General features: G+C 40.2%; 1 protein-coding gene across 1 annotated transcript in view; it reads right to left on the bottom strand.

Annotated features, from left to right (window-relative positions):
• The window catches only part of npr2 (natriuretic peptide receptor 2), a 65,598-nt gene extending 55,535 nt beyond the window's left edge, over positions 1-10,063 (bottom strand). Inside the window, exon 1 of the mRNA XM_062434251.1 lies at positions 9,082-10,063. Within this exon, the coding sequence (XP_062290235.1) occupies positions 9,082-9,778 (697 nt within the window). The 5' untranslated portion in view covers positions 9,779-10,063. The remainder of the gene's footprint in view (positions 1-9,081) is intronic.
• Between the last annotated feature and the right edge of the window lie 4,240 nt (positions 10,064-14,303).

Genomic DNA, 14,303 nt, shown 5'->3' on the forward strand with positions numbered 1-14,303 from the left:
CCAAAGAGAGAGTAAAGAAAACTGAAATAATCTGGGTCAGCTCTAAGAAGAGAATTAAGTATGAAAAAGTAGGTACGAAATATTGCTATCTGACAAGAAACAAAAGAGAACAAAATCAACTATAAAACATGATGAGTTTTGCTTTTGTAAGGATTAGGTGAAGTTTTAAGGATTTTTGGCGATCGTAATTAACTGTAGTGCTGGAGTGGAAAGATCATTTGAGAAAATTGACATAATTTTAGATGCAGCAAGGGGATTTCCGGATGTTGTAAAAGTTTCTAGAGCTAGACAGGGTGTGTGTAGCAGCTGTTGAGAGAAGCTTAAACACCTGAATAATAAAGAAGTTATAGCAGTTATAGATTAGTTTAAATTCGGTAGATGGTGGTAATGCAACATTTTGGAAGCGCATTTTGAAAGCGCTGTGGGCGGCTTGAGTTCCTGCTATTATTAGCCTGCTAGCTTTGGCAGATAACAGAAAATACAGTCGCTGTGTGGAACGTTAGCAAAAAGGTAAGTCATCGCGCCTTTTTTCCAGCTCATATACACTCAGCTAGATTTGACCCTTTCGTATTACCATTAGATAGTGTTACCACTCAACACTTAGCTAAGTTTTTAGCTCATGTCAAGCTATGCATTTTCATCATTTCATTGTTATTTCAAACAAAATCTGCCTTTGTGCGTTTCAAATGCTTTTTTACAGTTTTGACAGGGTTGCATAATGTAATTCCTTGTTTATGCAGTTATAATTATAATCATAGGCTAGAATAATTCCCATCATAATACTCAATTCATTTACTGATCTAGTATATACCTATAATTTTATATTTTGCATATTTGTGTAATAACCAACATTACATATCCATAACTAAAGGGAAACAAGCTTAACTGTTGTAGGTATAATGTATACAATGAAGAAGATATAATGATAAAGAAAATACACAATGGGCCAAAATTTGAGAAAAATTGTGGCAATAGATCCAATTTTAGTCACAATGTTGTAATTATATGTTATGTGCATGGTCAACAGTGACGTTAGACATTCATAGCAACATTTACTTAAACTGGATGTGCTTCAATATGATTAAATGTGCTTCTTTTCAGTATAATCGCTCTGTGTAGCAGCTCGCTACCTTTCTAGCTGACAACGCTAATAATGTCTTTTAAAACGGGAGCCATGTGACACATTTTCCACCACGTTTTGTAGTTTCACATATTAAAATCAACGGCATAACGTGAGCCGTGGATAACACACTTCCAACAGCTGGCGCGCATTTCGACTTTTGCAACGTCTGATTCTAATAAATGTCAGGCTTCGACACGATCGTCTGCAAGCACATGCAGAAATTTAGAAAAACATCAGTCAGAGGCAGCGAAGAAGCCAAAATGGAGACAGAACTCGCTCAAAGTCGTGTGTGAATATTGGATCAGAGGTCTTCACTCAGGGGGGGGAAACAACATAAGGAAGGACAGGGGATTTTGACATAACAGTGGGTATGATGTGAAGTCAGCCTTTCAAAAACAATTATTTTATATTATTCTACAACCCCTTTTTTCCATTTACTAAATGATGCCAAACTTCTCAAATGTTAAATGTCTAAACACAAATGGCATCACAAGACCTTTGCCTACATAAAAAAGGTCAGGATAACCAAATTTGAAACCCAATTTTTGCCATCTTCCAATGCTTAATTTAATGAAAAGGTATACATTCACTGTCTTAATCAAAGACTCTCCAACATTTCTTCATTTGCAGTTGCAGGAATCAAATTTGTGACCCCTCTGCTTACAGAATCTGCCAGCGTACCTGCTCCCTGCCACCTACACCCTCCTGCTGTTGAGTCATGAATAACAAAAAAAAAAAGTAGCATTATTTCCATTAGCAGCATATGTCAGAGCAGCTGCTGCCAACTTCGAGGCAGTCCTCCCAGTTAGCAGACATTTCCTCATGTGTAAGACCAAAGTCGGCCCGCTGCTTAGACCCCAACTCTCATCTCTTCCAACATGGTCTAGCCATGCCAAGTAGCCCCGCTGTCTCCTGAATCGCTCCCAAAATAAATGCACAGACAGCCGAGGCAAAATGTCCCTGTGTGCCGCAGCCACAGTACATGAACTTGCCATGCTTTAGTTAACACAAAAGCACATTAAATTGTTTGGTACAAGTTGTTCCACTTCACGGACTCAAGGATGGTAATCAACCCTTCCTCTGCTGTGTTTTCTGTGCTGTAAAAAATCTCCTTATATAATCCCAAAATTCATATTTTCATTTGACAGGATTGTTTCAATCATTTTATGTAACACTTCTCTTTTTTTCTTTTTCTTTTTTTTACCTCCACTGACGAGATAATGCTTTCAGTCCTGCTTCTTTTCTGTCTGATAGTTTGCAGGATATCTCAAAAAAACAACAAAAAAACAAAAACCTGATTTGATGGAAAGTTGAGCCAAAGAACAAGTGATTCATGTTTGGGGTGAATCCAGGATTTCTCAACATTGCAAGTTAGGGTATTTTTAAACCTATTTGCTACTTTCTCATGTGTGCTGCTCTCGCTGAATTAAAACATACTGTATATCCCGTGATTTTCTGTCACTGTGCGTATTTTGAAGCAGATCCAATTGTTTCAAAATGTTCTATTGTTAAAACCATAGCAGATGCATGACCTCAATTTCAACATGATACCAGTGCACTTATCTTTGTAATGTTTCAGGACAATAACACTCATTTATACTGATGCCAAGAGAAACAGAGAAAACACCGCTGGGAAAAAGGCCTATTAGCCAATCTAGCAGGGGCTACTGAAAATTAACCTACCAGAATGCCTGTTTCTGTCTATCATGTGACCTTCACTGTGTACATTATAGTGGTCCATAAAGAGTGATGTTCTTAAATGAATGTTAATCTCTTGAAACAGACAAGGCAGATGAGTCAACTACTTTAAAATAAATGAGACCTTTGAGACAAGCTGATTTGTGCCTGAAACTGGTGGGAAAATCTCACTGTGGATCTAATATGAAGGCCTGTATTAGTCTCTGCATTTATCATGTGCATTAGTTTGTAACTGTGAGGCTCTAACCAATGAAAAAAAAGTCACACTCCTGTGAATTTGCAACATTTCGCTGCCATAATTCAGATTCTTAATTAGACTGTGTTTGCAAATTTGCAAATTGGGACATTTCACCGTTTTGGATGACTCCATAGATAATCCCATGCAAATGCTCAAGCAGAGAGCAGGCCAATTACAAGTGTTTTTGTCCCCTTCTCGATTGGATTACGCTGGATTTTCCAACATGACTCCGTGGCATGTTTGTGTTGTTGGCTCAATCTTTTGTCAGAGAAGATTATCCTCCAACTCTTTGTTTTTTTCACGCTCTAATCTGTCTGGGGGGCATGTTTGACTCCATTGTAAAATAGATGACTTATAGCGTTGCCTCTGCGGCATTCCTTTGTGGAGGGAACTAGAAAATAGTAGAAAGCAACACGTAACATCTGCGATTGTTGCCTCCTCAAAGTGTTGTCACAGGAAATAGGATTTCTGTAATTACACCGAGGCACTCCCCGAGCTTCATTGTGAAGAGACACTCTTTTCATCACTCACTGCTGGGGCTACAAAACCCCTGGCATAATATGTGCTCAAAAAAAGTACACGCAACACAGTCTGATGTATTCTTCCACTCAACGCAGATGAAATTTTCCCTCGTGTGCCATTAATGGACTGAGAAGCATGGAGGCGAGAGTGTGACTGGGCAATGCGATGCGAGTTGGAATGTAGTCACAGTGTTGAGAGCACTGCTTTCATCTCACACAGTGCCAGAGACAGAGGAGAGGCTTTAAACCTTTACCTAAAGGGTCAGTTCACCCAAATAAAATAGAAAAAACACACAAAAAGATGTGTAGATAACTTTATTTTTTATTTAAAATATTATTTTGTCCAAGTTTTGAGATATCTAATTCTACGTTTTCTGCTTTTATCTCAACATCAAAGCATTGAAAATCCAGGTGATTTTCAGTCAATTAGACAAAAGTAATCCGTATTTCTGATATAAAAACATTTGAAAATCAGTCAAATTTGACCTGAGGACAACAGGAGGGTTAAGGATATTCAACAGTAACATATCGTCCCTATTTCTCAGCATAACCCACAGAACATACTGTGAACAGTTTTTATAGACAAAGACATAAAAAAAACAGAAAGTAGTAATGAAAACTGTAAATAATGAGGTGCAGATACCATTAAAGGTAAGAGAGAAAGGGTGGTTATTTGGGTGAGCCGACCCTTTAAATATAAAACTATTCCATTATAAGAAAGAGTGTTGCTCAAGCATGAAGTATAGTCTCTGTCAGAGTGTTATGAAAATAAAAATCCCCTTAAATTGGAGACATTTACTCTTGGCATTCAAATAAAGAACACGAGGTGTAAATTACTGCAGAGAAATGTGTAAGCTGGCAGTGTTGAATGACGTTGCTTGCCTTGGTTTGGGACGTGCCATGTCTCATAAGTCCATCAGTTCAACCTAACTAATCTGCATATTGAGATCACAAAGTGGACAAAATTGAGTTGACAGGCATGTTTATTAATACCAGGACTGGATGTCGTTATCCAGATAATGTGTCCAGATACAGATAGAATGTTAATACTTGGTGTAAACGGGGCCAAAGAAACAGACTTTCATGCTCCTCTACTGTATGAGAAAATGGTCTGAAATACTTAAAGGACAGGTTTGCAGTTTTTCAATCACTCCTGTACATACTGGCTAGTAAAAGATCCCCTTTGTGCGAAAATGCATTTAAAAGTTGATGAGAAGCTCATATGAATCTTCAGCAGTCTGAGTTAGTCATATCTAGGGGATATATGCCAAGTTTAGTCTTTTAGTTTCCTCCATCAGTGTTTCCCTCTTGAGTTGTGATGAAAGTAAAGTAACAAGAAGAGGGACTAAAAAAGACTGTAACGTTGAAAGATATCTACTTAGACTTAAGCTTCATATTAGCTTCAGATAAACTTTTAAGCACATTTTTGAACAGAGGGACTGTGGATTTTGTCCTTCATCACTCATCACATCACATTGTAAGTGCGTTCTGAAGGTATCTTCTGAAGGCCAGTATGAACAGGAAGAATGATTACATGGCAAGAAAAGCCTATTTCTATGTTTATTTGGGCACTTGACTGTTGTTTTAAGACCGACTTGAAAAATTATGAATCGAAAATTTAGTTTTGCCCCAATTTATCAGTAGCGAGTCCCGTATCTGTCCCAGTCAGTCGACACACTGGCTGTGGTAACAATTGCTCTGAGCAGTTAACTCATCACACTGAAAAGAGTCATTTCTGCCAATTTTGCAACAACCCACATGGCCTCATCAATCTCAGTCATGACTGTCACAATTATCATGCCAATGTTTATGTTTCTGTTGCCATTATTTTTGGCTCTGGTGCAGGAGGATAATGTCTTAATCCTGCCTGCAACGCTCTGATTGGCTTGATTGTTTTTCACTGATAACACCAGACCTCAATCACTCCATAAATTATAAGTGTGTGCTGGAACCAGGCTATCTACAAGACAGTACTACACAATTAGGTAATAACCCAGGACTCATATTAGTTGATATCAAACTACGGAAACAGACTGATCTGCAGTGAAGCAGGGCCATTTAAGGCCCTTTGGGGGTCTTGGAGATAGTTTGATTAGTTGGTAATCGGCTTATGTAATGCCTAATGTTCAATCTGAACTGGGGCCTGACCGATACTGGATTTTTTGGGTCGATGCCGATACCAATATTAGGAAGTTAAAATAATTCCAATATCGATATATCGATGAATAATCTTATATATGCAGGATATGTACATAAAAAGCATATTTTTTGCAATGTGGTTATCAAACACTGGTGACAAAGATATGTAATGGAGGCAGGATATTTTACAGTTTAACTACTGTATAAAATGACTGACACACTGAACTCCACTGGGAATGTAATCATTATAAATGACTATAAATAATAAAACAATATATGTACGCATTAAACTTTAATTAAGAAAAAGGTCTGGCTCTAAACACAGCTTGGAGAAGGAATTTAATGTACAATATTTTTCTTCTGGAGCATACTAGAAAGTGCCACATCACAGAAAACACTCAATTAAGGAACAAGCCCTTTAAAACCTGAGGAAGGTTGCTCCTCAAATTTGCATTTGCCAGGTATTAAAATGAGGAATTTGGGGAATGAGAGGTGGTACTAGGAGGGGTGTTTAACTCAACTGCAAAAGTACACAATCACTCGGTCAGCTGTCAGAAGCTCGAGTGATGCAAGGCTTCACGTTAAAAGACAAGGTTTTCCTTTTCCCGTCTCAGCTCAACCTCTTGCCTTTTGAACCTGGTCGGTGGTTGGGTGACTTAACTGTGCTGATAGCCTGGAGGTTATCTGCTGGGTTAAAAGTGAGCTGAGTGCCAAGCCAGGACAAGCCCTGACAAAACCAGTAGCTTCCATGACCTCCAGTTCACTGCACGGGTCCATAAAGGGGAGGGAGTGTTGGTGGTTTGCACCTTTGAACTTTTTACCTTCAGCTGCACCAGCCTTTAATTATGACTTAATTATTATACGCTGGGTTTATTCCATCATTTGTTGACACTGTTACCGTAACAAGAGGTTAATAAGGTGCCTAACTCGGTTTGTCTCGCAGTGCCAGAGACCATAATACTCAAAGATTTACGGGTTGGAAGCAGAGTTCACTTTGAGATGTTGAGCTGCTTCCAAAAACGATTCCCGGCAAACTTTCCCAGGAAAAGGAGATACATATTTTGCAACACACCCATGCACTATAGATGAATATCAGGGTCAGCTATGCATCACTGAAAACGGAATCTGAGGCAATCAAATTTAGGAAAAACATTAGATTCGTATCATTGCGAGCAGAGAGCAAAGGTAAGCACATTTACTGGAGCTGTACTTTAATATCATTTTGCCTTTCCTCCACTTTCATCCACATTTCAGAGGGAAATTCTGTACTTTTCCTCCATCCTTTCATCACACGTCTGCAGTTACAGGCCTCTCTGCACATTCAGTCACTTTTACAGACAAAATGAGGTGTTGGTATGAATTTTTTTTTTTTTCTTTAACTTTTTGGACAAAGCCAAAGTTTCCTCTGCCTCCAGTGTTAATGCTCAGCCAAACGTGTCTGACAGCAGCTCCATTAATATCACGAGGCTGATCTCAGTCTTCTCATCTCACGCTCAGAAAGAAAGCAAGTCTTCAACTATGACTGGAACATTTATACGTGCTTTATTCTGAAATGAAAATGATAAGTGAAAGAGACTTTTCAAAACCTGGCAATCCAAAAGTTGATCCTATCAAAGCTTACGACTATTCCATAAAGCAGTAATAAATTGTCCGCATTAATAAGGTCATTAGTTAGAACGTATAAACCTTTATGAATGGATCCCCTACTAGAAAGAGTCACAGAATGATGTCATATTGAACACATTTGCCTCTGCAGTGCTGTGCTCGGTTTAGTTTGTGGATTTTCTGTCTTTCCTCATGCACCACACACTCTCAGGCTACACACGCACGCACGCATGCACACACACACACACACACACACACACACACATACACACACGTGCAAGCTGCCAGCGAGCACAAGCCGTAATCCAGTCACACATAACTTTTCACAACAGCAGCAATGATTAAGTCAGCCTCGCAATGTTTCCAGTTAATTAAACTGAAGGCGAGAACAGTGACGACTGATTTAACAGCCTCTCTGCTGTGGGATTTACGCTTCATCGAGGGGGGAAAATTTTGATTTTCACGTCTTAACAACCGAGTGACTCTTTGGCAACTTGAGGAAATACAAATTAATTGTTATATTAAGCATTTCCCCCCCTCTCCTCCCTCCCTACCCCTTTTTTATTACCTCTTCAGTAGCGTAAAGGTTGTAAAATCATCTTGCTCTTGTTCCAGCATGCATCACATAGATATATGTTCTGTATGATCTTGTTCCAGCTCTTCAAGTGAAGCGACTTGATGATTCCACTGTGTTTATGGCAGCATCTTTCCATCACAATATGCAAATATTGTGGATGTCTAGTACATCATTTAATATTAACACCCTCCCCCCTCCAAAAAAGAAAAATCTTGCCTGACATCTTTAAAGTTCTGTGAGTTTGAGCAAAGTTTGCACAAGACTGACCAGGTTTTCATTACAAGTGAGTGAACAGTAGCAGCAAGAATGCACACACACACACACACACACACACACACACACACACACACACACACACACACACACACACACACACACACACACACACACACACAGAGAGAGAGAGAGAGAGAGAGAGAGAGAGAGAGAGAGACCAAAGGCATGTTTTTTGGCTAAGAGGTCAGTCAGTCATTTGATCACAACCTCTGTGTCCCCCTCTTTAAAAAGCGCAGGTGGTGGTCCACCGCAGGCAATAAACCAGGAGCAGCAGCAGCAGACTGCCCACAGCCTAAACATTCCTCTGTAATAACTCCGGAATAAACAGGCCTTAACCCTGCACCTATTCCAGTCTACCTCTGTTTGTATCTGCCGAGGGAAAAAAACGTCACCATGACCTCATTCTATAAAAGTGGAGTCTCCCATTGCAGGATAAAAAAAAAAAAAAAAGATAAAACACCTCAAATTAAAGCTCCAAATTTAAAGATTTTCAAATATTCTCCTTCAGATCAAATTATGCACTCAGGTTATTTAAAATGAACCAACAAGAAAAAGAAAAGATAGACCGGTGTGAGACAATTGGACTGAATTGTTTCCAATGCGCATAAACCACAGTCACAAGGAATTTCCTTCCTTTGCTCCATCCTCTGACATCTTTACAGTCACCAGCTGCTGATCTGCTTCATTTCAAGATAATGTCACATTTTTCAAAGACAAGCTGCAAAAACAGGCAACTCGCACATTTATCTTCTCCAAATCTGATTAGAAAGTTATTTTTGGAGGTGAAATCTAAAGCTGGAGGTTTAGTTTGATAAGTGTAAGGATTTCAAACTTTCAAATCACTTTTTTTCTCGCTCTCTGTCTTTCTCTCTCTCTCTCTGTCTGTCTTTCAGCATGAACTTACTTCTGCCGTGCTCCTTCATGAAAGCGATGAGGTCCTTGTAGTACTTATAGTCGTCCTCGTACGGCTGGGCCTCCACCGTGATGTTCATCTCCTCCTTCAGGTTCAGGTAGATCCCCTCCGAGAGGAAGTAGTGCGGCCGGTCGTCCTGCCTCAAATCGTGGAAGATCACCACGGCCCGGGACGTCCAGTTGAAGTGGGTGTGCAGGACGTTGGCGAAGTCTCCCAGCTTGGTGGTGGAAGGTCCGCTGCGCACGATGGTCCTGTACTCATCCCGCTTATCGAAGCCGAAAGCGGGTCCTCCGGCGGTGATCAGCGGGAGCTTCCAGTGGGACGCAAAACGCCCCACGGAGGCGAGCGGGTACACGCACCCGGGTCCGAAAAAAGCGTCCGGGCTGATGTAAAGCTTCGCGTCCACTGCCACCACCTGTGCGCGGCTCTCAGCGCACGAACCTGCGGCCGGATCCTCGGTGCTGTAGTTCAGGATGTTGATGGATCGGCCCAGCAGTAGCCCGTGTTTGCCGTGCAGGTCTTCGTGCGCCATGAGGATGGCCGGGAAGACGCGAGGCAGAGCCCATGGATACTTGAGGTGGTTGTCCGGGAGCATCACCGCCACGGTTATGTTGCCTCTGCAGCCGGGGAGGAGGCAGCAAGACAGCGCCGCGAACAGGCAGCATCCCAACGCGCCTCTGCATCCCATTTTGGAATTCCCAGAGAGGAAGGTACGACCAGCGAGTGCGCACCGTTTGGAGAGGAGACACGGCCGGCTTTGGCACCCTGACACCAAACCATAGGTATCCGTCTCCCTCGCTTTTTTCCTGCTCTCCCTCTCTCAAAAGTCAAACAGAGTGGGTAAAGGTATCATCTTGTCGTGCTAGCCGGGCTGTGCCATGCGTCTCCGCTGCGTAATTCCACGTTAAATTAAGTACTCGTAATTCCCCCAAACCCACTTTTCCAGCGCAGCGCGGTCCTTACGCTGATGGACTCTCCGACAGTGATAACATCCATCCAGATGACTGCAACTTAAATGAGAGCAGCCCTCTGCTCGGCCCCCACACGTCACACACTGCAAGAAGTGTGTGCTGCTTGTCCTGTCATTAAATCACTGCTCAGTCTCAAATGATCTTTTTTTCTCTTTAAATAATGACGTGTTTCTAGCGAATTTGGACGATTTTGGTGCAGATCATAATTATTTTAATCCTCTTATTAAAGTGGAGATCTGTTTTATTCTGCCTCATTACAAATTAAGGCAGATCCTGACTCACAGTTGTGTTTGAACTAAACTCACAAATTAAACTACATTGGAAACAAGAGGAACACGTTTGGGAATGGGAACAAGTTGCATGTTTTATGACAAATGAGGCTGTTAAACCAATTACTAAACAAACTGAATGATGTTAAAATATTTAATATGCCCTTTTTTTGCAGTGTATTTATATACGTCTCAAAATGGGCATGAGTCGCCCCCTGCCTGTCATCTATCACCCAGGAAAGTTTTAAAGTCTGTAGTGCAGGGGTCAGCAATTAGGTTCAATGATGGGAAGTATTTGAAGGAGTTTTCATTTGGAAGGGGGGCTTAATTGATGCCATGGAAACACAGGTTTATATGTTTATTTCTTTTAATTTATTTAAGCATACAACAGATTTACAACACTTAAAAAGTGTTGTATAAAACAAGATTTATCTAAAAGGGAAACTGGCATCAACACAGCATGGCTCTTCAACTGCCAAAAGTTGTTGAATTCATGTATTCACGATGATTAACAGCAATGAAAAACATGGTTGCCATGGTGACTGTGGTGATGGCAAAACATTTCACCACATCTCCCCGAGTGTCACGGGAGTCTGGGAGCAGAATGGCATTCTCCAGGATGCTCTTTCCTCCGTGGGGGGCCAACTCCTGCAACTCAATTGTCAATAACGGACAGACATGGGTCAAACTCCAGTTGGGTCAAAGACTGCCTACTAGCACTTTATCCTAGTTAATTGGATAATAGAGATGTAATAAAATGGGTTGTTATGTTTTGTTACAGCATAATTCTCTTTGTGATGTTATAACTTTCAGTTTTAGCACCTTCATAGTCAGCCAGTGAAGTAAACCATTGCAATTAGCTTGGTGCACATTTAACAGTGTATAAGGTTTAATATGCATTGTGATCTGTGTTGTTAGTGGAGCCTGATTTCATCCTAGTTGCAGGGCATCACTGGTGGTTTTTGATAAAGTGCGTATGTGTGTGTGTGTGTGTGTGTGTGTGTGTGTGTGTGTGTGTGTACACGTGCATGCATACTCACAGACACACATACTGGGTGTTTTGGGGTTTTTTTGGTTAAAAGTTCAGGTCTGCTACTGCATGTCTCCTATCTTACCATGACTTCACTGTCTGCCCTAACAGGTGACACGTTGCAGTTTTATGACCTCAGCCCAGGACTTGCTCTTTGCCTTGAAATCTTGAAGGTGTTTGGTGGCACGGGCCTTGTATGGCTGCTCAGTGCTACAGGATGGGCAGATTTTGACGCCACAATTGAAATTGCTGCTGCAGGAGCTGAAGGTCCTTTGAGTGGACATTTTCCTGCAACAGAACAGATTCACAAAAAGGTATTACATTAAATACCTAGTCATGTTATGAATACATAACACACTTTTACCTTCACTCTTACAAGGATTAGGCCTTTATTTGACAACACAAAAATAGGACATTATAACTGTAATGCACGTAGAATCTATTGCAATACTGTTGAATTAGACTGCATTCGTTTCAGCAAAGTGTATCTAATACATTCATTGACTGAACCCATTCTTACTTTAGATTTAAAAACTTTCCTGGGTGTGCTTTTTCTTTTAAATACATTTAAATTATTTTAAATGTGCCAAATGTTTGGTACTTGGCAAACTGTAATTAGTTTGGTGTGGTCAGATTAAGATGTTGTATGGTCCCAGGGGGTCTTTAGTGACCCGCCACCCTCTGTCCATTTAATATACACCCTAGTTGTGTTTGAAACTCAGAAAACGACTATGGGGCCAGGTATGTTCTGCTGCGACACCTGGCCCCAGGTTTTGGTTAGGTCTATCATCTGTTATCAACTGTATTGAATTGAACTAAATCCAAGTTTATTTAGGAGTGTACCTCTCAAGAAAGGGCAAGACAGGGCCACAAGAGGAACCTGTGACTTTTGGGCCCCCGAGGCAGGTGGTTGCTTTAATTGATAGTGGATCACCTCAGGAAAAGGGGCAGAAATATATGTAAATGCTATACATTCACATAAAGAACATTTGTATGCAGGACTGTTACTTGTAATGGAGCATTTCTATGCTATAGTATTGCTGCTTTTAATTAAGTTAAATATCTCTCTACTTCTACCAATTAATGTCACATTGAGTTAGAGAAAATGTTGACACTAATTTAGTCAAATTTAAAGAGGTTAAAATTTGAAAATAAATGCATGAATACCTTGCACACATTCTTTTTTTGTGGACCGAGTATAAAATGTCTGCTTTTAATCCATTTTGAGAGACTATATTATAGGATTATGGCAAAAATGTCGCAGTGGTGTAACCATAAAAACTTGAACCAAAAATTACACTTGCTTAAAAATCCTCATATTCTCAATGCAAAAAATGTTGCAAATGCAATTTCAAATGACATAAAACCAACAAAACCACAACATATACATATTGATAAACTTGATGCATGCTTTTAAAACTATTTTTAAGACATTTTTGAATTTCTCACCTCGCCAACTCTCCATTTGTCACCGACCCAGCCCTTTGAGAACAACTCCTTACAGTTGAGATGGTTTCTGCATGACACGTATTCTTCATTAAATTCTGAGGCCCTTAAAAAACAGATCAGAGCAGTGCCAGGTGAGTTGACTAATCAACTTCTCTTTTGTTTCCGCAGTAGTGGCTGGACATCACGGGCTACGCACAGAAAGTGGAGGTGTATTGCAGCTGAGGAAAATAGACCTAAGTTGTACCTTTGTGTCGTGTTTAAGTTTGTATTTGGTGGAGACAAACATGGGAGCTACATAACTGTTTATTTTGCCAATAAAAAGTGATTAACTAACCATTGTCTGTCTGTGAACCCCTCTGTGGCAGCAACTGTGCTACATTCTTATTTTTACTTTCATTTTCATGTTTCTCTTTTCTATAGGCTATATATTGTTTATTTTTTGAGTGTTATTAGAAGAAGTCTGGGATTTACTTCACTGATGTTGTACACATGACGAATAAAAAACTTTTTACAAGGGTGTGCCATTCCTCTTTACTGCAGCTAAAGAGGAATGGCTATTCGGCCTCTGCTGCATAATGTTGCAATGTTTCTTAAATTAAATTAAATCTGTTGTTGAACATTTGCTTACTTGTCCTCTTGAATTTTTTTTATTATGTTGAGTTGCCATGCCATGTCCCGTTGACATTTTTATTTTGTCATTTATCATATGACGATTATGACAATATGATGTAGATGATATGTGATGTAATCTATAGGCTGGGTGTGCCCTTTGATTGCAGTCAGGTGCATAGTTATTTTCTAGGGTGGAAGGGCTAACAATTTTCAACCGCGCAATATGATTTAAAATGCCCCTTTTCTTTCTGAAGATTAATGTATTCACATATTTATTCATCCTTTAAATAAAGGTCTAAAGATGATATTGAAAGAAGGGTGCATGAAAACCAGAAGAGTTCAGAGATGGGTGCTAATTTAGTGTGTTGATCACAGGTATTTCAGACACTAGTTGCTGTTGTAAAAGTGAGGAAGGATTAAAAATTGGTTTGATCACCTGCAGCTGATGATGTTGTCCTCCAGGGAGAGCTCCAGTTCTCAGCTGTGTATGATGTCTTTCTGTTGGCCAGTCCACTCTGCTACATGATCACAAAAAGGCGTTGTTAAATATCTTGACCCTGTAACCTCATCGACAAGAGCTCTAGGAGTCATCTTTGCAATGTTATCATGTGCATCATCTAGACACAGAGACAAAAGCTTCTACATGCGTTCTAACCCTTTCTCTGCTGTTTTTTTCTCCCACAACTTCAAACTTTCAAACTAACAAGAAATTAAATGTTCAGTCTGCCCTCTAGTGGCAAAATCAGGAGTATCAATCAAAATCCATTTAACTCCTGTTTTTAGCTGTGCTGAGGTCTTTACAGTTAATAAAGTTGTGATAATATGAGCCTCATTATTCAACATGCATCAAGTTGAAATAAAACACACACACACACATTTGTA

Source organism: Scomber scombrus, chromosome 15 (assembly GCF_963691925.1).
Source record: "Scomber scombrus chromosome 15, fScoSco1.1, whole genome shotgun sequence".
Classification (NCBI taxonomy): domain Eukaryota; kingdom Metazoa; phylum Chordata; class Actinopteri; order Scombriformes; family Scombridae; genus Scomber; species Scomber scombrus.